The 26,076-nt window shown below is 46.2% G+C and overlaps 3 protein-coding genes across 5 annotated transcripts; 1 reads left to right on the top strand and 2 right to left on the bottom strand.

The window, feature by feature from the left end:
- Window positions 1-11,451: 11,451 nt before the first annotated feature.
- On the bottom strand, window positions 11,452-13,539 carry LOC101756351 (protein Barley B recombinant). 3 transcript variants are annotated; one of them, XM_004985013.3, is made up of 2 exons: window positions 13,382-13,539; window positions 11,452-12,965 (listed from the first exon to the last, which is right to left on the bottom strand). In XM_004985013.3, exon 2 carries the CDS (start codon window positions 12,835-12,837, stop codon window positions 11,758-11,760), a length of 1,080 nt encoding a protein of 359 aa, XP_004985070.1. In that variant the 5' UTR covers window positions 12,838-12,965; window positions 13,382-13,539; the 3' UTR covers window positions 11,452-11,757. The 3 variants fall into 3 exon arrangements, with proteins under 3 accessions (XP_004985070.1, XP_004985071.1, XP_022679250.1); XM_004985014.3 differs by lacking the exon at window positions 13,382-13,539 and adding an exon at window positions 13,269-13,375; XM_022823515.1 differs by lacking the exon at window positions 13,382-13,539 and adding an exon at window positions 13,265-13,372.
- A 3,170-nt stretch (window positions 13,540-16,709) lies between these two features.
- On the top strand, window positions 16,710-19,629 carry LOC101755947. Its single transcript, XM_004985012.3, has 2 exons — window positions 16,710-17,471; window positions 19,289-19,629. The coding sequence occupies exon 1, from the start codon at window positions 16,921-16,923 to the stop codon at window positions 17,461-17,463; it is 543 nt and encodes a 180-aa protein (XP_004985069.1). The 5' UTR covers window positions 16,710-16,920; the 3' UTR covers window positions 17,464-17,471; window positions 19,289-19,629.
- Window positions 19,630-19,945: 316 nt separating this feature from the next.
- LOC101755542 (65-kDa microtubule-associated protein 6) lies at window positions 19,946-25,705 on the bottom strand. Its single transcript, XM_004985011.4, has 12 exons — window positions 25,237-25,705; window positions 23,693-23,896; window positions 22,687-22,947; window positions 22,302-22,517; window positions 22,066-22,221; window positions 21,820-21,979; window positions 21,594-21,745; window positions 21,329-21,416; window positions 21,039-21,112; window positions 20,875-20,949; window positions 20,440-20,792; window positions 19,946-20,351 (listed from the first exon to the last, which is right to left on the bottom strand). The coding sequence occupies exons 1-11, from the start codon at window positions 25,333-25,335 to the stop codon at window positions 20,442-20,444; spliced, it is 1,836 nt and encodes a 611-aa protein (XP_004985068.1). The 5' UTR covers window positions 25,336-25,705; the 3' UTR covers window positions 19,946-20,351; window positions 20,440-20,441.
- Between the last annotated feature and the right edge of the window lie 371 nt (window positions 25,706-26,076).

Raw genomic sequence — 26,076 nt, 5'->3', positions numbered from 1 at the left:
TTTTTTTGAAGGGGAATGTGTCTCATATACTCATTGGTTGGGCAGCTTTTATCAAGCCTTTGTTTGTTTGTTTTAATTTAGGGCTCTTTTAAGATCATATCGATGGGATCATGAGACAGACTATTCTCCCAATCTCGTCACACCTAGGCTATATTGATTATGGTGGTTAGCTTAATCAGCACATATCCTTTGCATGCATGTGTCTGTCATAACTGCTCCCTCTACTAGAAGAGAGCATTTTGTTCTGCCCTTTCTGATTTCCTTCTTTTTTCTTGGCCAGACACGAGTTAGGCAGTGAGATGGAAACTTCAGGAAATTCATGCTTGCATGTATGCATGCAGTCTTTATTTAGTGCCACGTACATACAGATACTAAAAATCTAGTAGTATGTTAGTATATACAAAATACTAGGAAAAATGAAGTGCACACACCCATTGATTGATTTGACCAAGCAAAATGATCGAAAGCTAATTTTGCCAGTCACATATAAACTATTCAAACGAACAGCTCACCCTTATGACCTGCAGTGATTGCTTTGCTGAAAAAACCATGTCACTATATACTAGTGATCGAGCAATGGGAGGGTGATGGGAGGAAGATTCTTCACACATGCATGCGATCATTTCGCGCAAGTGCCGGACCCTTGTGAGCTTGATCCTAACCCTTTTCTCCTCACGACTAAACTAAGGCACGATGAGATGGCATTGACATCTTTCTCCTCCATCGCACAACCAGAGTTTTTTATCTGCCGATCTCTTGGCTTTTCCTCCCTCCCGCTTTCGACTTTCTGCTAAGATGGCTGCATGTGTAGCTCATTAATCAAACAATTTTAGGGTAAGTTGCTCACACATGTCTTTTCTAATCGATCCGGCAAGCTGGGTCTTTACAATATTCATAAGCAGATGCCCTTTTGGCGAAGCTGTGTATAGTACACATAGATTCGAAGAGGGAGAAAAGCGAGCTTCTTTTCCCGTGGGGAACTAAACCATGGGGCGCCGGCGAACAGTCCATCTTCTTTTCAGCAGAATTTTACATGCTTTTGGACTTTGAACTGATCCCCTCCCATCACAAAAGATTGACATTTTGGACATTGTTGAGATGATTCCCTCGGAGCACAAGTTTGAATACTAACTTTAACAATAATATTTGGGAAACCATTTATCTATAAATGTTATTAATCTCAATGTGTGCAAATTAAAGTATACGCTGATCAGAGCTTTAGGCCCTGTTTGGGAAGGGCGTGTTAAAATTTAACAGGGTGTTAAACTTTAACACCCTCAAATAAAGGTGTTAAACTTTAGTATCTTGAGGTGTTTGGATGATCTGTTAAAATTTAACACCTTAGGTTGTAATTGACAACTTTACCCCTCATTACTCCTCTCAATGGCAGCCAAATACCCCTTCTTCCTTCTTCTCCTTCCTCCTCCTTCCTTCTTCCTCCTTTCCTGCGCCTGCCGCCTCCGGCCCCACCCCTGCTCGGTCCACGCCGTGCCCGGCGCCAACGTCGGCGTCGGCGCTGCCGGCCGCCCCGTCGGCCCCTCCCCTGCGCATGCCGCCTCCGGCCCCGCCCCGCCGCCGGCGTCCCCTACCGCGGCGCTAGCGGCCGCGCCCGCCCGAGCCCCCAACGCCACCACCGCGCCCGCCCGAGCCCCCACCGCCACCACCTGCGCCGCCCGCCGGTCCCCACACCACCGGATCGGCCTCGCCCGCGCCCGCACCCGCCGGCCGCGCCAGCCGCCGCCCACGCGAGGCCGCCCGCGCTGGCCACCGCCTGCCGCCCGCGCGAGCCCGCCGCGTGCTGCCCAGCGTGGCATCCCGACGCAGGAGCGGCGCGGACCGGCGGTGGCGCGCGATGGGCGGACCAGCGGCGGCGCGACGGGCGGACTGGCGGCGGTGCGCGACGTGCGGATCGGGGAAGGAAGATGGGGGCAGTGGAGGAGAGAGAAGAGGAGAGAGAGGGGGGCAACCAGGGAATAAGTGGGGAGGGGGACCACTTTTAACACCTTTAGCACATTTTAACACCCCCTCCATGTGTTTATGAAAAGAGGGGTGTTAAATTTTAACACTTCATCTTTAACACTTGTGTTTGGCAACCAAAAGTGTTAAAATCTGTTAAAAAGGGGGTGTTAAACTTTAACACCCCCTTCCCAAACAGGCCCTTTAATAGGTTGAAAAAAACGACGTTCGTCTGTGAAGAGTAACAAATATATAATATAGTGTCGCCTGTGTGCTGTATGCAATAGCTGGCTAGCAGTTGTTGATTTCCATCATGAACAATTACCAGTTGGTAGATAGGTGCATCAAATCTACTTGCCAAGAGAGGACTTTTAATATGGTCAATTAATGCTAAAGATGTGGTGTACAGCATATTTTTTCCCAAAGTATTTATGCTTTTTCTCAAAGTGTTAATTACCCAGGGGGCACATCTAGTATTATTTTCTCTTGCATGCAAAACAGGATTATTATTGAAAGAAACGAAGACAAATTTCATGAATTAGGTGGTTGCCCTTACAAATTTTCCCTTTTTCTTCCCATGAAGACATTACTAAAGAAATCAACGTAACTATACGTGACGATGGCATCTTGTCCTGTCAACGGTTAATCATCACTACGAAACGATTAAGCATCACATCATCATCAGTTAGTACTTAATAAAGATACACTCCCGCATATTTAACATGGTACTTCTCCACGCCGTACACCGGACGAAGGTGCAGCACACTTCACTATTTTTGCAGCCAATTAAAGAAATGGGGACCTAGTTGACATATATGTGAACATAGTAACATACATATATTTCGGACGCGACACAGGCCCTTTCTCCCTCCTCGTTCGCCCGCTTCCATCATTTGGGTCTATGGCGGACGCGGCACGCACGCCAAACCAAAGTATGCAAAGGTAGGGAGCTACTTTTATCTCTGGGTACGTTGCTCCCAGCAGTTCTCGCGCCATCATCATCATGCCATGGCCGGCGCTGCTCTGCTAGCTCTTCTTGCCAGCAGAGATGTGTGTATCCGCAGATGGATGGCATGGATGTATGTACATGCCCTCGTGCTCTCGAATCCCAACCAGCTCAGGGCTGCCATATCCAACATGAACTAGTGCCTACGGCCATGTTGTGTCGACCTATTATTACTCTTGCTCGTGTGCTTTACGGCGTCCATTGGCAAGCAACCATCAGGAATGATTTGCAAAGGTGAATGGATTCCACTGTATTTTTGCTGGAGGAGTGGCCTGTGAAGAAGCACAGTGGCGTGTGCGTGCAGAGGTGTGACGTTTCATATAGTGCACAAATAAAGAACACTTCACTGTACAAAAATTTCTTAGCTATCTAGTTGATTTGGGAGTTTCGATTCTTTTTTTTCCGTTGAGCAATCATTTCAGCGTTTCTTTCGGCCAGGCAACTCGAGATGAAGACGCTTACGTGGAAAGCCGGAAGACAAGCTAACTAATTGAGGAATGCTCTAAGATGTTTCATAGACCGGCCGCTCGCATGAGAACACTCATATAAAACTGAGGGATTGCCTGTTGTCTGAATAACCACACCATGGCCAGCTTAACAACCGACGCTCCCTGACGACGATCTATCCTTTTGGAAAGGGATCTTTTGAACCCCCAAAAAAGATTATTTTTCTTTTCCTTTTGGCTAAACAAACTGCTAATTGTAGCAACATTCAGGTTACGAGTTCAGGAGCTATTTTGCCGTGGTCAGCGGCAAGATCATTCGTAGAAAATCAAATCAGGAGCGAGCCATCAAGCACAGTTTTGAACCTCTGTTCCGTACTACTCCATGCCATGGCATGCCCAGTAGCAGGTAGTAATCTTTCCATCATCTGCATGCTGCCTCTGTAACTAGCTTTTTCTGCTGTGCGTATTCAGACCACCAGAGTAGCCAAAACCCTCTCTCCATCTTTCTCCCGGCGATCTCCAGCCACGCACGCACATTTCACCCGGCCGGCCGGTCTGTCACTCGCCTGCTTTCACTCTGGCCGATGCAATCATGCAGCCCCCCTGAAGTGACCCATCAGCCCGGCGCGCGACGCTCCACAGGGGAAAACATCAGGCCTGCTCCCCCTCTGAAAAACATTCTCCACTCTGCTGGGCTGCCGCTGCAGCTAACCGCGCGCGCTCGGTATCCTTTGCTGCGAATTTCTCGGGCGCCGGAGCCAATTGAAACCTCTCTCTAGCTTAGATGGCCATGGAGATCGGCGCCGAAAGAGAGCCGATGGACAAGAAAGAAAAGCCGGCTGGATTACTGAAAATCAGAAACAGCAAAGCAATGCAATGCGGTTGCAATCAGGCATTCAGGCTACACCACCTCTGCGCCGAGCAAGGCTGCCTGCAGCTGCAGTCTGTGTGCGTGCGTGCCCGCGGGATGGAGGAGGAGGAAGAAAGACGAGGCCTGCGTGTAACTGCCGCTGGCGGCTGGCGATGCCGAGACGACTCCCAGCTTTTGGTCAGAGGACGGGAATGCGGGAGGAAAGGAGGGCGAGGTCGCCACGCTCGTGATCATTAGACCTGCAGCTCGCCCTGGCACAGTGGAGCAAAAAGAGAGAGACGAGTTGCTGCAGCTGCTCATTCATCAGAATCGGTGCCGGCCGGGCCAGCGATCGAGCTCGACGCCACACGCCACGTACGTTACGATCCAGCGGCTCGTACTGCATGATTCTGCCTTTCGTTCGTATCTTTTCCATTGTAGTGCTCTATTCATGCTGTTCTCTGTTGCTTTTTTTCAGGTGTGGAGTCGAGCACGGTCAAAGGCACTCTTTGAGCTGCAAGCTACTGTTCGAAGGTAAAAGCCGGTAGAAAAAAGAGGAAGGCAAATGGTATCTGAGTAGCTGGAGACTGCAGCAGTGCAGCTCTATGGCGACGAACAGTGCCCTGATCACTGGAGCTGCAAGGTTGCGCCCGCTGTTGCCGCTGTCTTTTCCAAGGAGAAATGACGCCGCTCCACAGTGTCGCCATCGCCACGTGACGGTCACCGAGACGTCAGTCGTCGCCGCATCACCTGATTGAAACCCATCATGCCACATCGACTATTCCATAGCCAATCGTGTTCTTCGCCCGCCCGTCTTTCTTTCAGATTGCAGCAGCTCTTTTCTTTTTCTTTTTATTACTCGCTCGTCCTCCATGATAGGACTCCCCGCACTTCACATCTCCTGTCATGGCATTCAGCATCACCAGTGACTTCGATGCCGTTGCTCAAACTAATCTTTGTTTGATTACACTGAAACACAGTAGGCCAGTCAGTAGTTACTTCCCTGCAGTACCATGAGTCTAATCAGGCATCAGCTGCTGGAGCGTGAGCAGTGAAATGGTGGCAGCATCAAGTATGCAGGCACTATTGGGCCTGGCCTACAGGGGCTGTCCTTTCGGCCCGTTTGAACTTGGGGAGAAGGGGCCCACGAATCCGATAGTTGAGATCTTTGGGGTCGGCAGGATGGGCCCGTGCTGGCCGCGCTTCCGCTCCGTGGACACGTACATGGGCCTTACCCGTGGGCCCTCCCGTGCCGCGCTGCGTAATCCTCCATGATGGCTACGCGGCAGGAATACGTGGCCCGCCAGGACATCATCATGTTCCGCTCCTAATCATATCGCTTCTCTTCCACTCGCTGCCTGCACACCCTATTACTACAAGTGCACTAAACTGGTCCGACCGTTTCCTATCAATTTTGTACCTGTACTTGTGTTTCTAGGTAGAGCCGTGTCCACGTCCGCTCGTACCCAAATGCAGTCAACAATTCAACAAAAAATAATCAAATAATTCCATTTATCCGTTCCCGACCGTGGGACCGAGAACACACTGACATGTGATGTCCGATCGTAGGGGTGTGTATGCGTACGTGTTATCTTTATAACCGTAAAATAAAAAGTCACTTCACCCAATTTTTTTCTCAGCGGGACCCACGTGACTGCGGTGTTAAACCCCATGTCACCCACAGTGGCAAACTACATCGTTCATGACAAGCACTTAAGCTGGGTTTTCCAGCGAGCACACGTCCCTGTCTGTCGGGGGTGGCCGCACTTTGCTTAGGATCGATAATGCAGCTGGCTTTGCTGCTGATCCACGTAGTTATACTCATATGCGTGCATGATTGGTTGCGCAAGAGCTATGCTTTGGGCCCCTCTGACTAGTCGTGCATGCACGCCGGACGCAGAATTGCAGCCTTGCGGCTAGCGATCGATCGGAGAATCGCGCATGTAGTTGTCGGTTACGACTGACTGGAAGAATGTTGTACATGTTCATCTGTCAAGACAAACAGCTGGGACGATAGCTACGTATCCGCATCCCTCTCCAGTCATAGCACACTACAAATCAACTTGTGGATTTGGTAAGGAAATTATGAGTTCCAATAATCAAATTTTGGAGCAATTATTGACACTAGCTTTATTTGCAATCTTTGATTTTTTTTGAAACGAACCTGGCAGGAGAGCTGCTGATTATATTAAAAAGAAGAAATCCTGACTGGGTAAATACAATCGATCAAAAATGAAATAAGGCAAGAACTGAACCAAGAAAACAAAACAACCTTGTGAACTCAGTCGCAATCAGTATCGCGCTAGTAAAGCGGAGAGATGTTTCGCTCCCGCCATAATCCACGCGGCAGCCTCGTCTTTGATCCTCTCGAAAATCATGTTAACAGTAGTCTCCTTGCTGTTAAATATTCTCCTATTCCTTTCCCTCCAGATTGTCTATGTAACTAGCATAATCAAAGTTCACATGCCTCTTTTAAAGTAGGAATTTGCTCCCGCTCTCATCTGACCACCAATGGTGCAGCATATCTGCCTGTTGCCAAGCCCTCGTGGATTGTCATCTTTGAATTTCAGTTCATTTGTGGCCTCAATACCTGAAGAGCTCGATATCGATTATTTTAGGTTGAACTGACTAGTAACTTTTTAAAAAACAACAATAATTATAATTGGAAGATTAGCTAGAGAAGCACTGTGGATAATGGCGCTGCAAATAAAGTATCAGGCGTGCGCAGCAGAGTCAAGAAGAAGGAAGCGTAGCCATCGAATCGCACGGAGAGCCTTGCTGGCATGGTCGGTGTCGGTCCAGCTGCAAACGTGTACGTGCGGCAAGACGGGTAAAGCAGGGCGAACGCTAAGGACGGGGAGATGCCCGAGGCCCTGAACGTTCAAGAGAGTCTGCCAAAGCAAGACACTACACAGCGAGATCGACAAAGAATTACATGTTCGTTTACGTTCCTATGGTCGGCAAGCAGCTCGATCTATTAGCTCGATCCAATGCAAAGTGCATGCATGAACATTGAACAGTGGCGCACGCATTGTCATCAACTTACTAAACCCACAACTTGCGTCGCCGTTCGTTGCACCGCTTGGCAGTGGAAAGCCTTTAATTCCATCAAGCTGTACCACTTTCGGGACGCCTCTCGCAAACCCGCCACTTGGATCATGCACACACGTACACGATCGATCCAGTCGAAAAGGCCAGCCAGATAGAGCTTTGTCGATCGAGAGATCAGCTGGGACGACGACGGCATGCACCATCCATCGTCGTCCGTGCACGCTTGGTAGCACCGCATGTGACGATCGAGCTGGGGTGATCCGGCCATCCGGGCGAGGGAATAAGGCGGTGGCGGGTGGCGTACAAACGCAACGGAACGCGCGCTCGACCCCTCCTGCTGCCGGCTCCGGCTCCCTGGTAGTGCCCGGCGACAAGGGGATGCGCCCCCGCCCGACGTGCGCGCCTGTCCCGCCGATGGCCGATCCCCCTGTGGAAAGCAACTGAGGCCTGTAGCCGTCGTCCCACATGCGCGTGGCGTGGCCAGCCGTTTGGATGCATAAAACTGGCGTATAGAGGGACAGGCAGATGGCGACGGCACGAAGTACATGGCGTCGTACTGTGCTTTCCGTGGATGGGAACTGCCGGTTCCGATCGACGATGACTCTGGAGCCAGAGAGGGGATCGAGAGACGTGTGTGTGTATACGCGACAACGACGCGATAGCTACACTAGACGCGCAGCGGCATCAGCCTGGATCACGGCGCCGCCGCGGCGTCGCGATACCTTCACGAATCACGAGGGCACACGATCGACCTAGGGGGCATGGCCATGTGGGCAGGCCCTGACATTCTTCTTCTCCTTCTCGGCAAGTTGTTGCGCCGCGCCAGGAACCCAACACCCGATCGATGCATCCATCCTTGTCGCGGCACAGGTGGAGCGAGCGCGCATCATTGCGCACGGGAGAGGCCAAAGGTGTGCAAACAAAAAGGGCGTGGACGATGGAGCCACGGAGGCCAGCAGCGAGCAGCACGACGAGTCACACCCAACCGGAGGAGGGTTTGGATGAGAGGGCTTGTCAGGTAGCTAGTGCCGGAGCCCGGAGCTGGCCGCGAGGGCGCGCGTGGAGCGAAGGGTGTGGGGGGGGGGTGACAGGGACAAACTGAGTTTTGCAACGCCAGCGCCTTCCGGGTGCCCTCGCCCTTATCCTTGCCCTCCAATGCCCGGACATGGCTAATCCGAATCATTGAGGCGCCCTGGCGCTCAACAGAGGAATAAGAACAGAACGCCCTGGCGCTCAACAGAGGAGTAAGAACGGAACGCCCCGCGCTTGTGCTGAAGCTATGTGCGAGTAGCGTGAGAACATACCATGTGGAATCGATTGGCATTTGTGTATGGCAATGTAACATAGCTTATCAATAGGAGTATCTATCTCGTGCAGATGGGAGCTGAAGAAGCTAGTAGCTATGGAATAACCTATTCCTGATAGATAAAAAAACGTTTCCCCTTCTTTTTTCCAACACCTGTTTCAAAAAAAAAAATTATTGGTTGAGGATTCCAAAAATTTTATTATGTGTAATCGAGGTTTTTGAAACTTTGGCCAGAATTATATCAAAGAATCATATTTGTAATTTGTTGGATGAGATTGTTACTAACGAATCATCTTGAGAACTACCTCTATTTAGTGTTTTCATATTAATTTCTGTGTGCACCGGCTTAGAGGAAGCAGATCATATGCAATAATGGAAACTATGGTCCAGTTCAAGTAAATTAAACCGGAGCTACTTTTATTCCGTAGCACAAAAAAGAACAACAGTGCCTGGCCAACGAATTAGGACTACCGAACCTAATTCATGCATCGATTATTCCGTCGTCGTCGTCGTCTGAACAACGGATGGAGCACACTTGCGCACAAGCTGGGACTACCGAACAGGCCGCTCGATTATTATTTCCAAAAACTAGGGATGCATCCAATTCCGTCGTCGTTTCGCCATCGTGGGTCGTCCCTCTCCCAGGATGCTCAAACATCGGTCTCCCCTGGTCCTTATTTACGAGGTTCCATGTTCCTCTTTCACCACATTCTCCGTGCTTCCTCTCCTCTCCTCTCCTTTTGGTCGATTTCCTCGCGCTGCGGTCGGTGCTTGGGGTCATGGCTTGATGGTTGCAGGTGATGTGATGCCAGGTCCAATCTTGAGGCCTGACCATCCACCAGCTCCGAAAATCGCCGGGGGCGCAAACGGATCCTTGGCTGTGAACGGTATCGAGGCTGGGAATACTAGAATGCAGCCGGGGTTTGCATCTACATTGGACTGATTCTGTCAGAGGATAGCGAATTTCAGGTATCCCAGAGTTTATACTATGGTACCACGTCGCTGCTAAGCCGCTGGCGCTGTGGGCTGCAAACCGGCGTCCGTGCTCAGCCGCTCGCGTTCCTCCACGAGGAGGGGCCCCAGAGCCGCGCGCGTTCGTTTTGCCCGTCAGCGAGCGTGAATTGTTGCCCTGCCCGTGCCCGGCTGCAGGTTTCCCGGGCGAGGAACGCGTTTGCTGCTGCGGCGTTGGCGGTTGGCGTGGTGTGGCCTTTTGCCAGTGCACAAACGCGGGATGCGGCGGCGGCCCGGGTGCCTCTTCCTCCGGCAGGCACAGAGGTTTTCTGCTCAAACAAGCGGCCGGCCATCTTGCTTGGACTCCCACGGCCCGCCCGAGAGCTAGATCGGCCCAGCTTAAACAGGTCCATGAACAAACAGCGACTCGGGCACTCGGCTGTCAAAACAGAGAAGCTCGTCGAGTCACAGGAACCAGAATTGCAAACTTGGTCGGCGCTGCTGGGGAAAAAAATGTGCATTTTCAACACACAAAAGGAAAAGCACAGCAGACAGCCAAACACTCAACACACGTCTTCCCGAGGCTAAATACTATCCCAGACAAATCGCTGAACCGGAGGGACCTCCTCCGAATAGCGGGTCCGATCCAGATCAGCCAGAAATCAAAGTCGGGTCTCGAGAACGAATGCCCGGGCAAGCAGTTGCCCAGACTAGAGGATGACAATTGTAGCAACAAAAAACACAGGATAGCACAAGTTATACCGCACGCATGCTAGATTCAGTACAGATGACCGGAAGAAGGTGACTGGATTCAACCAGCTCTAGGCTGGTGCTGCAGTCCTCAGCTGACCAAAAGCAAAATTGGCGTGCACAATCTACCGTCCAGATGAAAATACGGCCAAGTACTAAGTCACAAAGACGAGTATTGAGCCCAGCTCCACATTCTGGCCATACATATTTAGAAATAAAAAAACAGTGGTCCAGTCACTATACAAGAGAAGCATGCAAATTTATACTACAGAATGTGCAGTCACCCAATACCCGCATATCAGAATGCACTCGGTACCCCATAACCTCGACTAGAATAGAAAGTTTATTCAGTGCGGACCACTGGGGATTGGCAATCAAAAATATTAAATGCTAAAAATACGACATTCAGAGGAAGCAACTAATTTGACATTGCCTGTATTTCCCATAAGTTAATCACCTTCAGCAAACCAAACAATCAGATATTATTTAGTTTTGCTACACTCCCCACATACATATGCAATGAAATTGGCATAAAAGATGAAGATGTTGAATTAAACTAGACCTGTTCGGTAGCTATAGATAGTATCTCTACAGACTAACCATATGTAAGTACTGCACCTAGACAGACCCATATGTTAATGATGATAATATTATGACCATCAGCTCATGAGTCATGACATACTACTATTACATTCTACACATTTCAGGATTTGGTATTTGACCTCTGCGACATGAAAGTCGGAGGGCAAATGCCAGACACAATCAGTGGCAAGTCCTCAGAAGACAACTGGAACCAGAACACAATAAATGAAGTTACGAGCAATCTTACATCATCACATGCTCTCCTTCGGCAGAAAAGAAAAGAAAATACTAGTCAACTTGATAAACTATGTTGAGTGCAAGGTGCTAAAAACATTTCACGTTGGCAATCAAAGGCTGCACAAACAATAAGACTCAATCCAGGGTAGATCTTAAAACCAAAGATTAACGAGAATTTGCACTATCAAGGATTCTACTTTTTTAACTCCATGGAGACCATTACATGTTTAATATGAATATCTTGTAAACAACCTTGAAACTTATAGCAAACTAAGTATCTCCTAGCCCACAATTCACAGCAATAGTCTTTCCCCCAGAGCAAAACTACACATAATGCCATTAACATTTGGGAACAAAAACATTGGAAGCACTAAATTTCATGCCATCTAAATTAGAGACTGTTGTCGTTATGCTACAATTTGTGAACTGATACAAACCGACTTCCATGAAGTCGGTGTCTAAAGCTCTGAGATGGGCATGTAAATTAAGTCCACGAAACTGAACATTGCTACAAAGCTACACCTAAAAACTTCTGCAGATTGGCACATAGAGTACATACAGACAATAAATCAGGACAAGCTGCAGCACTGGAACCTACAAGGCGACAAACATAGCGTGTCCTTTACCTGATTGTTACAAACTTGTTTGTCCCATGCTTGGCCCAGAAGGTCTTCAAGTCAATTGGATTAGCAAGGTTGTACCCTTCACCAGCTAGCTTCTCAAGCACTTTTTTGAATGCACCTTGGCTCATCTTCCTTCCAGCAATTCGTGCACCTCGGCGCTTCGTGCTCATTGGCAGCGGATATGTTGAAATAGAAGTTGTACAGCATGCAGATTGCCAGCCACCTGCACCCCACCTGTAGCATTGCTGGGGTGTTCCGGTGCAAGAGCATACAGGTGTTGGTATCCTTGAAAGGTCCAAATCAATACCGTTAATCACCATCCCCACGGTCTTCCTTGGCCCCCTCGGTCGGGGCGCAGGCTTATTGGGTGCCCCATTCTCTTGTGGAGCAGCGACCTTCTTTGGCTTCTTTGGTTTTGGTGACTTAGGCTGCCGACCCTGCTGCCTCTTCTTTACAGGAGGCTCATTCTTTAGAACCGGATGGTCCTCAATCAGTGGCTGCGGCATGCTCTCCTCCTTGGGCGGAGGAGGATCCTGTGGCTGCGGCTGCGGCTGCGGCTGTTGTTGCGCCTGTGGTTGCATCATCTGCAGAGTGTGCACGCCATGTGCATCAGCCATCATACCATAGCCAGTAGGGTGGTGATGCACAGCATGTCCACCATGTCCAGGATGACCAGCATGTCCAGCTGGCCCGACAGGGAGGTGATGGAGGACCTTCGGTTGACGGGGATGCTGGTGCTGATGATGATGCTGGTGGTGATGCTGCGAGGGGTGCAGCCAAGCTTCATTGCGCACAAAGTCCATGTGAACAGCAGGCGGCTCGGTGGGCATGCCGCTGGGGGCACCGCTACCACCACCACCACCACGGGGATGGTGTGGGTGTTGTGTATGGTGCTGATGCTGGTGCTGGTGCGGCGCATTGTGATGCCCATGGTGCTGCAAGAAGTTGCCGCCGTTGGGAAGCAGCGGCTTTGTGTCCCGGTCAGGGGGCACGGACGACATGAGCTGCAGGCCGAGGTTGCCTTTCACCGTCTCGTAGAAGCCCCAATTCCGGATGCCGAGGCTGCCGTCGTCGTCCATCTCGGCGGCACCAGCGATCCAATCCAATTCCAGGAACCAAAATTGGCCGGACAAAATTGAATCTTTCTGCAGCCCCTGTTAGCCAATCTCCACCATTGCCCTCCAATCGCCAAATCCCCAAGTACCCGCTGAGGCACACAAACACAAAATCAAGAATCCATGAGAGACAAGCTTAAAAATTCAAAATTCCGCCACATTCCGACCAAACCCTAGACATCCAGCCCCGTCCGAGCCAAAGCCCAATCCGGACCGGACTCGCCCGAGCCCGCGCTCGACAGATCGAGCGAGATCTCCATTGCAAGACGGGCGCGTCGCCGCCGAATCTCGCGACGGGGGATCTACGGGAAGGCGCGGCGGATTCGGGCCGGCCTGGCCGAGAACGGAAATGGCAACAACAAACAGGCGGAGCAAAAATGATGCAACCCACCCACATGGCAAGAAATAAAAATCCATCCTTGGCCTCCCCTTGGAACATGGAGCGGTCGCTACCAACAAGCTTGCGGGCAATTAAAAACGCGGGAGCTTTGGGGTCGGGCGGGCTTACCTTGAAGAGGACTGCTGCCTCTAGGGTTCTTTCACTTCCCCTTGTGGGTGTGATGGGGAGAGAGAAAGCGCCGAGGAGAGAGAGAGAAGCGAGGAAAGAGAAAGAGAGAGGTGGAGAGAGAGGGGGGCAGGAAAAGATAGGCTCGCGAGGCCTATTGTGCTCGCCTTTTTTCCTATTCTCATCAAACAGGGGGTTGTGGAGGAGCAGCCCTATCCTATTAAGGGGCAGGAGCAAAAATATGAAATGCCTGGGGGTTGCTATGAAATTTACATCGCTGACGACGAAGAAGAGGACGGATTTGACAGCACCATTCGTCCGTCCATGTTTGATGTTTCAGTGCGTTGGCACCGGCGTTAACAGTAATTCTTTCTTTCTTTTTTACAGTTTCAGTGAATCAGGCTACTGCAGTTTGTTTCGCTCGAGCGTTTTTACCTTGTGTCTTGGATGCTTGGTGGGACTGCTCGTGTGTGTCACTGTGCGTGCATGTGCGTGTGTTACTGGTTCTGGCTTTGCTAAACTGAAGAATCGTGAGATCAGCGGTGGTCGGTGAGGTGAGAAGGCAAAGAATTCTGCTCGCAGACGAAATTCATCTGCGCCTGCTCACCTTGTTATTCCTGAGCGTCTTCAGCCTGAGGACTGTCGGCCATCCTCTACTCCTCTTGCCTTTGTTCTTTCTACCTTTACAGCCTGAAGTACTTACTACCTTTTCCTTTTTGACTTCCCCCATCTCCATGGCTTCCTTTTTGCCTTGGTACAGTCATCCTCCCAGAGACAGAGACAACCGCAGATTCATCAATACACTTATGAGGTGAACTATTTTTTCGACGAAAGTGAACCTGAACTACTGTGATTTCCCCTTTCGATCCCCAACTGTTCAAGGCTCATGTTGCCTTTGCATTCCATCACCATCCGTTTTCCCTGTTCCAGGAAGCCGTTCTGGACGTGGTGCTGCTTTTTGGGCTGCAGCCATGCGAAGAACCAGGAAATAAGAGACAACAAAACTCGCAGGCCGATCAGCAGCAGCATCAAAAGACGGAACGGAGCGGTCCAACTTGGGTACGCGTATGCCAGCCCGGCCGGCACTACCGCCGTTCAGCAATTGCGGCACAGCCGTTCCCATAGAGGGTTTCTTTTTGGCGACGCAAAAAGGTAGTGTGTCTATGAGGACTGAATTGCAAAAAACAGGGATGTCCAGCACGAGGACGGAAAAAGGAGGGTTGACGTTCCAACCACGGAGCGTGAAAACGAAAGGAAAGAAAGGGACGCCCGATTGCCCGAAATCGTTGGGACTGGATCACTATCTCAAACTTCAGATCCTCAAGTAGCAGTTTTAAAGTAGCCTTCTGAGAAGAAACATGAAATTGAATTCAACTCCAGAGTTTTATTTTTTGTTATGTAGGCAGAATGAGCACAAGGGAGTCGTTGAGCTTGTTAGAAAAAAAGGTTGAGCTTGAGTAGAAAAAAAAGGTTGAGCTTGAGCAGCTACACTTGGTCACATACAATGTATAAAAGCTAAAACAAAACTCAAATTCAGCTTTAAACATCTTGAACTAGATTTTGTATCTTAATCATCATATTCGGGCATGAGCTTACTTAGGCTTGCGACTTGCCAACATGGGTCCAAGCTCGAGTAACTTGCAAGCATTGAGCTCTCTTGACAATGTTAATTGTAGTTGATGCTGTATGCAGATCGCTTGTGGACGGATCAAAGATGAACTCATATAGAAGGGGTCACCGGTGGAGGGGGCACTTGTCGGCGTCGAAATGTGTATGCGGCAATGATGTGCATATATGTGACTCACATAATGTGAGTGTGTATCTACTATGTTTGTTCAAACATATATTTTTTAAACAAAAGTACGGTTGAAAATGGGAAAAAAAAAAGATAAGGCAGTTCTTTTCGCTCACCAAGACTACCGTATTTTCTTTCTCGGTGATCAAACCTACAACCGGCGCTTATTGTTAGTCTTTGTTTTTTTACGTCGGTAGGTTATATATCTTCCTTCTTCGTCTAGGGGTGTTTATATTATATGCTAAACTTTAGTAGTGTCACATCGGATGTTCGAATGCTAATTAGAAGGACTAAACATGAGCTAATTATAAAACTAATTGCAGAACCTCTGGGCTAATTCGCGAGACGAATCTATTAAGCCTAGTTAATTCATCGTTAGCAAATGGTTACTATAGCACCACATTGTCAAATCATGAACTAATTAGGCTTAATAGATTCGTCTCGCGAATTAGACTCCATCTGTACAATTAGTTTTGTAATTAGCTTATGTTTAATACTCCTAATTAGTATCAAACATCCAATGTGACATGTGCTAAACTTTAGCGGGTGGAATCCAAACACCCTCTTAATCTTCTTAACCCTTTATACCCTCTTGCATGATTTTACTGGCACACTAGATTCCCACCTCGCCCTTCCCATCATCTTCATACAACCTTTCTATCGCCATGTTATCTATCACTTTTTTCATCACCTTCGCTCGGCTATTACATGGCTAATTCACCGCTAGCTTTGTTCACCGTGTCTTCCATGCCATAAAAATCCACTTACCACAACTCACGTAGCGACCGGAATAAAAAAATTCCTCTATTATTAGTGGATCAGATTTGAGTACCTTAAGTTCTTAACATAAAGTGCTCTAAGTGAGATTTAGATTTTTTGTTCCAATTCACTAAATAGTGAATGCACGAGTTAAAACTATTTTCTTTTGATACAGGAAGGCCAGAGAAAGAGGTCGAGCCAGTGAAATAGATAAACTTCGTCCTTTCTGTTTAAAAAAAGAGCTTTAGGAGAATAACTCACTGTCACTATTACTAAGGAGCTCTCGGAATAGACCAGGTGATACTCGGTGTTCTTCGGCAAGAAAATAAATGAAACTATTTCCACAAGAATCATGTAAAAAAAATCCTAAATTCTGGTAGAAGAAGATGTGCTACCTGTGCAATCTTAGAACTATAAATTAAGGTTACAAGATGCACGAAGGCTAGAGCTTTAGGAGAACCTGACCCACGAGTGTGTGTCTGACGCGCGGGACAAAGGGTAAAGGGCAAAGGGTAAAGGGAGCTTTTGGTTCACTTTGCTTATTTTTGGCACGTGTCACATCAAATATTTAGATACTAATTAGGAGTATTAAATGTAGACTATTTACAAAACTCATTACATAAGTGGAGGCTAAACGACGAGACGAATTTATTAAACCTAATTAATCCATCATTAGCAAATCAGGTCTAAGAAGGTGTTTGAGACGAATTTATTAAACCTAATTAATCTATCATTAGCAAACCAGGCCTAAGAAGGTGTTTGACACGTCTACCCAATCGATCTTGCTAACCTCTGGGACCTTCTAGAAGTCTCTATTCTTCCCCAGAACCCAACCGAAGGTACCTCTCCCAGTCCCCCCTTCCATGCCCGATGCCCCGCATCGCCGGACAAAGAGCTCCCCGGTGCCACGCCGCCGCGCCACGGCACTAACTCGAGCACCTTAGCGGCATCCAAGAATCTGCAAACCCGGCCGCCACCCGCCGCCGCCATGTTCGGCGTCGTCTTCCCGGACCACACCTTCCCCCTCGACGCCACCGCCTTCGGGCAGGTGGCGCCCAACTCCTGGCTCCTCGACCTCTCCACGCTTGCACTCGCCGCCGCGCCGCGCTCCGCGGTCGTCTTCCTGCTCCCGGCCGCCGCGGCCGCGCTGCCGCCCGGCAAGGCCGTCGCCGTCTACTTCCAGGCCGCCGCCAATCGGCCCTTCGCGTTCCTGGGGGCGCTCGGCCCCACGCGTCCCTCGGCCAGCTTCCCGCTCCCGGAGGCCGGCGACGAGCCGGAGCCTGCTGTGGGCCCCGCTAAGCTGGGCGTCGCAGTAGAGGATGCGGCCGCGCTCCCCCCGCCCCCCGACGAGCAGCGCGCCGAGCGCGTCGCGCTCCGCGTCGGCGAGAACTTGTTCAACTTCATGCAGTCGTTCTGCGGCGCCGACGGCGGCAAGCTGGTGGTGCCCACGGACATCCTAGACCGGTGGTTCCGCAAGTTCCAGGAGCGGGCCAAGAAGGATCCCACGTACCTCAAAAGCTTCGACTTTTGAGAGCAAAGGTATTGCCTCCCTGTATTTCATTGTGACCCAAGCTCTTGGGTTCCGATTGGTGCGAATTGCTTCCCTTAGAAGGTAAATCATGTTGTGTGATCTAGATAGATTGTACCGTGCACGTGCAATGCCTGTTTGGCTGTTCCATACGGTAGGATGTTGAATGCTGTCATCTAGTAGTTTCAGATAGTGATCTCACAGGTCTCAGAAAATGGGATAAATATGCTATTTATGTGATTGTGAACATGGTTTGCCCTGGTCCAGTATTATAAGTATTATCAAATGGCCTTCTATCTTGGATTAGTAGCTTGCCGGCGTGTGTAATCCTATCTGAACATGACTTCTTGGTATTGTTTCGATATAGCATACCTGTTCTGAGACAACATGTATAATGAGGATGATATGTATAAAATTGTACTACATCTACCATTGCTTAGAGACCTGATTAATTGTTGTGAAGTTATTTGGAGCAATATCTATTGGAAGAAAAATGTGTTGTGTGTCCATGCATTTGCAGATTTCTGGAACTATGTGGTTTCAGGAATGTTTCCTACGATTCTAATGTGTTATTTACTAATAGTGATTTAATGTACAGATATAATTCCCTTCATCACACTAGCTTTACCGTATGGTTCTGTTCACCTATCCTTGGTCGCTTGCTGTGTTCTTGGCTTTGTTAGTAACAGATTGATTACTTCAATGCATTGTTTGTTGGATTCTTGTTAGAATTTTGCCTAAGAATCACAACAAACACCATTGTATTTCAACTTCTGTGAAGTGGACTAGTAGTGGTGATCAAGCATTTCTTTTTCTCTAATTAAAATTAAAGGTGTGTTGTTTTAATAAAAAGCAAGCAATTGCTGAATACCTCAAAAAGTCAAAGTCAGATTGGTTGAAAATCTAGAGTTTGCTGGTCTAGCTACAGGGACATTATAGCCAACTAATTTGACAAGTATATTATTCTCATATAAGTAGCCTACTCCCTCCGTTCCAAATTATAAATCGCTTCAGCTTTGCTCTAAGTCAAACTTATCTAGCTTTGACCAAATTTATAGGAAAATACACAAATATCTACAATGCCAAACTAGTGACCATGAAATACATCTTGATAGTGTCTTTTTTTTTTGATATTGTAAGTGTTTATATATTTTTCTATAAACTTAGTCAAAGTTAGATAAGTTTGACTTAGAACAAACTAAGATGACCTATAATTTGGAACGGAGGGAGTACGTAGTATCCTACGGTGCCCATTCCAAATGAATGATGCTAATTAACTGAGACACAAATGCGTGTATTGGTACTATATATCTATAAACTAGCATGACAAAAAAAGTTCAGCTGGAGTCCTGAACCACACCTGAAGGTTGGTATTTCTGATATGCATATGCTTGCCAGTTGATAATCGTATTACCAGTAGTATTATGGTCACTGATAAAATAATCAATCCTTATATTTATTTGTTACCAAACTAATACAACCGGAATAAACGATGGGCTGTTTGCAAATTGACAGGTAAAGTTAGTAATTCTTGTGATGAGAACTATTATAATGGTTTGTGTTAAGGGTACTGGCCTTTCGAAGTGCAACTTTTTCTTGGTAATTCTTGTTCAGAGAATTCTGAAAGGAAAAGAGAAAACACTGACAACATTATGAGCTTTTGCCTATTGACAAGCTGGATTGCACAACTCCAGTTAGGTTGATTATCATACCACATACCACACAGCATATATCCCCCTTTCTCCTTCATTGATTATGGAACTATTTGTTTTAGTATTGTTTTCTGAATGCTTAACTTTCTATCATCCTGTTGTATGTTATTTTGCAGATACCATGTGGGAAGAATGTGTTGGATAGCAGAGTTTTGTACCTCATCTAGGCCCTCCTATGTTTGTACACAAGGTTAGGTTGTGTTCTAGGGGCTAGACTGAATCAAGGTGCATATGCAGCTTCTCTGTTTGTAGTAGAGAAGGGCGAGGACTCTAAAAACGACTAGATAGGTTGGATGGTGATGCAAGTGCTTACACAGTTTCACCTGAACGAGAAGTCTTGTTGGCAACTTGTACAAAAATACTTTCTGGTGATTCTACTTGGAATGTCAGTAATTTGGATCATTTCTGGGAAACCCACGCCCAAGATGAATGCGATAAACCATCCTTCTTTCCCTAATTTCTCTTTGCATTTCCAGTTCTTTTTATTCAGTTTCATTTTCCCTTAGCTACTAATTTCGTTGGCCATCGGAACTAGCCGATGTTGATCATAACAAAATGTGGATATTACGGGTAGTAATCACCTTTGAAGTTTGAACCAGCAACCCATCCTGCTACTGAAGATCTGGGTACAATATCTTTTTTTTAAAACTTGATCCGGGTACAGTATCAAATGAAGCGTAACATGGAGATCCATGTGCTCGATTGGCTGCATGTGTGAACTGAGATCCAACAGGCAAGACACTTCTTGCTCTGACAAAAAGATGAGCGTTAGATTCCCATAAAGCACACCAGCTGTGATCCAATAGATAAGAGTACACATGCTGTAGTTTGTAAGGCTGAAATGCAACATCCTTTTCGACAAAAATCAAGCCTTTCTTCACTTGCAAAACATGCCTGACCTGTAGTACAGAACTCCAAGAAGGGGGAGGGGAAGAGAGCACACACAGCACGAAACAATTACATTGCACAGCTTATCCCATTCACATATTTCCTAACCAAACGACTTAAATTTGGAAATAGAGCAGAACCATGAATGTTAGAAATTATATCTACAAGCAATTTCACCTAAATTTTGTCACAATCTGTCGTCACTCATCAGCAATGTTAACAGCTACCACACACTGGTCCAATCTTGAGGCTATTCATACTCCTCACCAAGAAGTCTCTTCCCTGACCAACCTGAAACCAATCGAAAACCAGGATCAGCAAAGCTTTAAGCGATGAAACATCATGGAAAGCACTGCAACAAAAACCTCAGAGTTCTCACACTTAGTGCAAATACAATGGTGAATCAGGTTCCGAGCCGCTAATGGAGGCGAAGGATGACATGCTATCATCCTTGGAAACCGCTGAGAAGTTCAGTGGTGTGGCTGTCAGACGCCTGTTGTCCTTGAAGTAGTTGTTGTACCGGCCAGAATATGAGCGTGGGGTTAGAAGCTCCGGGGTGGCACTGCCAGCTGAAACTCGGCGGGGCACTGGGGTCATGAATCCAGTGCCATTTCCATTTGAATGGTGGCTGCTCGTCCTCCTATTGAAGCTGTTTGTCTTTTTGGGACTAGGTTTGGACCCGAAAATCAACTCCTTCTCCTTAAGCAATAAACTCTGCAGCTTCTTCTGGTCCTGTAATAAAGGTTCAGTCAGTAATTATATGTGCAGGAGCTCTTGTGGTTGCAATGACAAAAGGAAGGATATTAATTTCTACCCGGCAGCGTCTCTTGTCTTCCTCCCTTTGTGCCCTTCTGAGTTTTTGCTCTTCCAAAATGGCGACCAAACGAACCTTCACACACAAATTCAATATTCCTTTACTATATGGAACAAAACTACTCAACCTGATTCATTATAAATATGGTTGATACAGCAACTTACTCCGTCATATAAAAATGGCACATTTCTTTCATCCTCCCATGCGAAAGTTTTGGCTATCAAGTTGTCAATCATAGCTGCAGAAAAAAGAGCAGTTTATGATCACTCTACAAAGCAAGTAAGCAGATCTATATAGGAAAAGTCGAGTAGGTTGAGTTAGGAGTACACAGCAGAGTTACACCAACAACTTTGTATCTAGAACTGCTAGATTTAATCCCACTGGTAGTGCCATGATGCAGCAGCATGTTCAACTGAAGTTAACAGTAATAGCAGCTGGGGAAACGAAGACTCACTTGGAATCTTTTGCACAAGTATCCTTGCCTTTTCTGCACGCTTGAGATTCAGGTGGGCACCCCTGCCAGCGCTATACCTGTTATCATCCTGCAGAAGGACACAAGTAAACATTGAAGACATCATTAACAAAATAAAGTATACTGAGATTAAATTATATTTTGTTAAGCCAATCTGAAAGTCCAGTACTAACATGTCAAGAAAGGAAAGGCTGAAACCATATCCAATGGACGCACCCTAATCTTTTAATGAAGAAAAGAATCTTACTTGGTTATATTCCTCAAGCCAAGTCTCTTCATCACAAGCTGATAGCCATTTATCTACTCTCTCCATGATATCTTTCCTTGTTAAGGACTCTTCATTTGCTTTTGCTATTTGTACTTCAATGCTGGAAAGGAGTTCGCAAGGATCCACTAAACCTGAATGTGGAATGTTCTTAGATTATTCAAAAATTGACCATCAGCAAGTTCCAATTTTGTGTCAGCACACATACCAGAATCAATCAATGCAATGATCTTCTCTGGTGCTGTATTCATATCAGGCTCCATATGTGCATTTCTGCAGACGTCTTCTAGTTCTAACCTCTTCTTGAGAACAAGCTCCTTCATTCTACTAGCTTTTTGTTTAGTTAGCCTTTCAACTTCCTCTTCTGTCTAAAGAATCCAATAATAAAACAAAAATAATAAATTGTGAGAATTGAATCACTTTGCAAATAAACAATTATCTCACAGATGGTTACCTCCTGAATTGTCTCCAATGACAGGATGCCAGGAGAAGTGATCTCTTCCTCAGAAGATCCAAGAACAGCAGCTACTTTGGCAAATTGTCTCCTCTCTTGTTCAGCTGACTCCATCAGATTCCACAATTTGTGAAGTTTTTCTACAATCTCTTGCAACTGAACACATCGACCAAATCGTTAGAGAAGCTAACAAAACAAAAAAGAGCTACAGGTCCAATTCTACGCCAAGGAATCACCTTCAAAACTCTTGTCTTCTTTTCAGCTTTGAGCTTCAGGATAGTCTGAGTAAGACCTTCAAGAGTACTATCACTGATATTCGTTGAATTTTCAGAGTTGGTTCCATGCAAACTTGGATGCACCTCTTTTACAGTATTTGCAAAATCCATCCCAAGCACCGCACATAGGCAGTGCACTTCATCCACATAAATGAAGACCTTCTGAAGACGATCAGACTGAACAAAAACGAAAAGGTTGAAACTTAATTTTCTTCGACTTATATAGCATAGCCAAGAAAGAGATTAGTTACTGTTAAACAATTTCGATCGACCAACCTATATTTATCAAATATATTGAACCAAAGCAAGTTCCACAAATAAACATTTAAGCTAAGATCAGCGTTACCTTTTCTTTCTGTAGATTCCGCAATTGCATTTGAAGATCCGAAATTCTTCTGGTTGACAAGTCATGATCATCATTAAGATGTTTGACAGAACCATCATTGTTCTGATAACTGTGATCAGAAATTTGTGCTTTTATCTTCTCAATCTGAGATTGCACATTTGAGATCTGTTTGATTCTTTCTTCTTTCTTTGCCCTAAGCTCTTCCAAGAGAGGTGTCACTGCAGCAAGTTGATCTTTCAATGATGTGTGCTTTTGATCCACCTACAAATGAATATCTCACATGACCAAAGAAAAAGGAAAGAAACATGCTGTTTTACTTTGGATTATACAATGATCTCAGCCACAAGTTTTTCTCTCTGGCAATAAAACATGAGTGTCCATGATTCTCAAACATATGGTACTTAGTATCTAGGATACATAAAAACACAACACTTCAGCTTCGTTGGATGCTTTTATAATGTTATTTTTCTCATTCATTCCATAAGCAGTTACTTCTTTTGGCAGTGTCTAATGCATGCAGAAGCTGTGGGTCCGAAGATCCCAAGGCATTGTCCTGAAACAAATATGTCCCATAGTGCACCTTTTGCGGCTGAAATAAAAATCCTACATGTACTATAGGAAAGCACTATATTCAATAATTCTTCCACTGACTACATGGTTCACAGTTACCAAAATTCTAATTAAAAAATTGGTTCAACGAGCTAATTGTATCCATCTGAGATGACTATTCAACAACCGAATGACTCAGCTGCCCATGTCACTGTGCTATCTTTTCATCACTAACTGAAAAAAGACAGCCAACCCGCATAATATCATCTATTCTACACAAGGTACTGCATGACATCGACAATTATTTCATTACTTGTTGTAAACAATGCAACTTCCGATATCTGCATCTTGATAGGCAAACCAAAACGAGAATTACATGATAAGAGACAGCATCTTGAAGGTCCATAGGGTAAGCATTTGAGAAAGAGGCAAAAATATAAATTATGAAAAAATATACCTTAAACTGCGTGGTGTTTTCCCCTATAGAAGCAACTAGAGCTTTAAGCTCTGCTTCTTTGGCCATCAATGACTGACGGAGCTGAGCTCTCTCAGCACTGGCACTATCTACCTTTCGACGGTACACACGCATGCACTCTGTTTCAAGTTCAAGGAACATGCGATCTTTATCTTGTTCACGCTCCCCAATCTCTGTCCATATTTGCTAGAATAAATTTCATTTGTCAGATGACCAAACGAGACAGAAAAATGTATAAAAAATAAACATCATTTATTGAATGTGTTCAAACATTATTATAAGAATAAGAAAATATCTGCAAAAGCACCTGAACACCATTTAAGATACATGCAACTCGAAACCAAAAAAAAAGATAAACGTCTCTAAACTCATTTGAATGTATTTATCTGATTCGCTCAAAAATATCTATTATTTGATCAATAAAGGGATGTTTTCTTAAGCAGGGTGAAGGGGTTATTGTTCATGGACACCGACAAACAGTCATGGTATATCTTTAGAAAAATGTTACCAAGTAACTCATGAAATGGGACACAGCAAGCAACAAAAAGATGTGCCCAGTAGTGGCTCAATGAACAAACAGCCTGGTTACATGCACCCAAAATAAAATAGAAGATACATTTAGGGCTATGAAGCATACAAGAAACTTCCATGATATAATATGGAAATGTGATTTGGCATTCTCTAACAGGTCCCTTTTCTCTGGATAGAATTGCTATCATAAAACTAGTTTTGCTACAAAAAAGAATCAATTTGGTCCTGCAGAACTTCTGAAAAAGTGGGAACATGCATTACTTTTCCCTATAAATAGATGCACTGGCCCATGAGTTACAAATCAAATTTTGAGCGCAGCTATTGCTATTATATTAGTAATAAAATGAATGATTTAACAATCCAAATGAATACCAGCATAACATTATATTCTTCTTTCTCATGCTACGTCATCAAGTGGCATACTATCATCGAAAATTTCAAGCATTCTTTGTTCTCCAAAATCGTACGTCCTTCGAACAATTATAATCAGTGGAAAGAAGTAAACATATATATTCCCTTTGCTTCTTAATAAGAAACATAGAAAGCGAGAGGAAGACTCGACAATCAATCGAAGGTTGCAGCTTTAAAGCTCATACAAAGAAAGCTGCAAGCAGCAGAAGCAACAAATTTCCAACTGTTCCTCTCAAAATCGTGGCATCTCTTCAAAGGAACGCCACCTTTTGGGGGGAAGGGAGGGGAAGAGAGGGTGACAAGAAGCAGTAACCAGTAAGGCAGACGAAAGAATTCAACCTCTGGGAAAAAAATTTGGACAAAATTTGCACTGGGAAAAATGACTAAAAATCTGCAATTTTTGTTCCTTGAAAATAAAAAGGAAATCTGCAACTTCCTCTGAAACAAGCAAGCACTTCATTCGGTCATTCCTGAATCCTGATACAGACTACTGCCAAATGATTCGAAGGAACAAGCAAATCAAGGACGCGGCGAACAAACAAAAAGCAAACCAAAGCACACTTCGTTCTCGGGGAGAAACGCACCTCGAGCTCGCGCAGAAGCGCGCCGCACGGCGTGTCGAAGCTGACGCTGGCCCGCACCGCCTTGTCCAGGCCATACCCGGCCATGACCATCTCGCCCATCTCCTCACCCGCTTCCCTCTCCCCCGCGCAAGGAGAGAGAAGAAGCAACTTGAAGCAAAGCAGGCACCTTGCCCCTCACTCTCTCCCTGCCCTTCCCTCCTTGTCCTTGCTTCTTGCTCTTGTACCAATGGCAAGGACTCCCAACTCGAATGCCGCTTGACAACCACCCTGGTTCCAGAGAGAGAACGGAAGAGAGAGGCGGAGAGATGGGCAGCGGTGGTTGCCTGGTTATATATGGATCTCACTCGAGTAAGTTGGCAACGGAAGGGGAAGAAAACGGGGAGGTGAAAAGGGCGAGAGGTAGGAGAAGAGAAGGGGAATTCCTTGTGAATAGCCAAAATTTCTTGGCTTGTTTTTGGCTGCAATAGGAGCTGGCCAACAAAAACTGCTCCTTTTCCTGGTGCGGTTTTTGGGAACCGGTTGCCACAGTATTTGCCCTTTTCTGCTTGGTTTTCCGGAAGTCTTTTGTCAGCACTCAGCAGTATGTGGTGACAAGATCTGAAGTTTTATAAAGGCTGGGTTTTCTGTGCTTCTTACCGTTCACTGTTCTATTGTCTACCTAATTAAAGTTTCACAAAACATAAAGTAATTCGAGTTAGAGATAAAAGATTCGTGCTTCAATTACTCGTCCAGGAAAAAAAAACCTTTGGAATGAGGGAATTTCTCCCGGTTCCTGCTAGCATTGAATGTTTCTGTAAAATTGCCACGTTTTAAATGGACAAATAAATTCCAAAAATTTTG

This window comes from Setaria italica, chromosome IX, assembly GCF_000263155.2.
Source record: "Setaria italica strain Yugu1 chromosome IX, Setaria_italica_v2.0, whole genome shotgun sequence".
NCBI lineage: Eukaryota > Viridiplantae > Streptophyta > Magnoliopsida > Poales > Poaceae > Setaria > Setaria italica.
The sequence above is the reverse complement of the archived record's forward strand: the minus strand, read 5'-3'. Positions and strand labels throughout refer to the sequence as shown.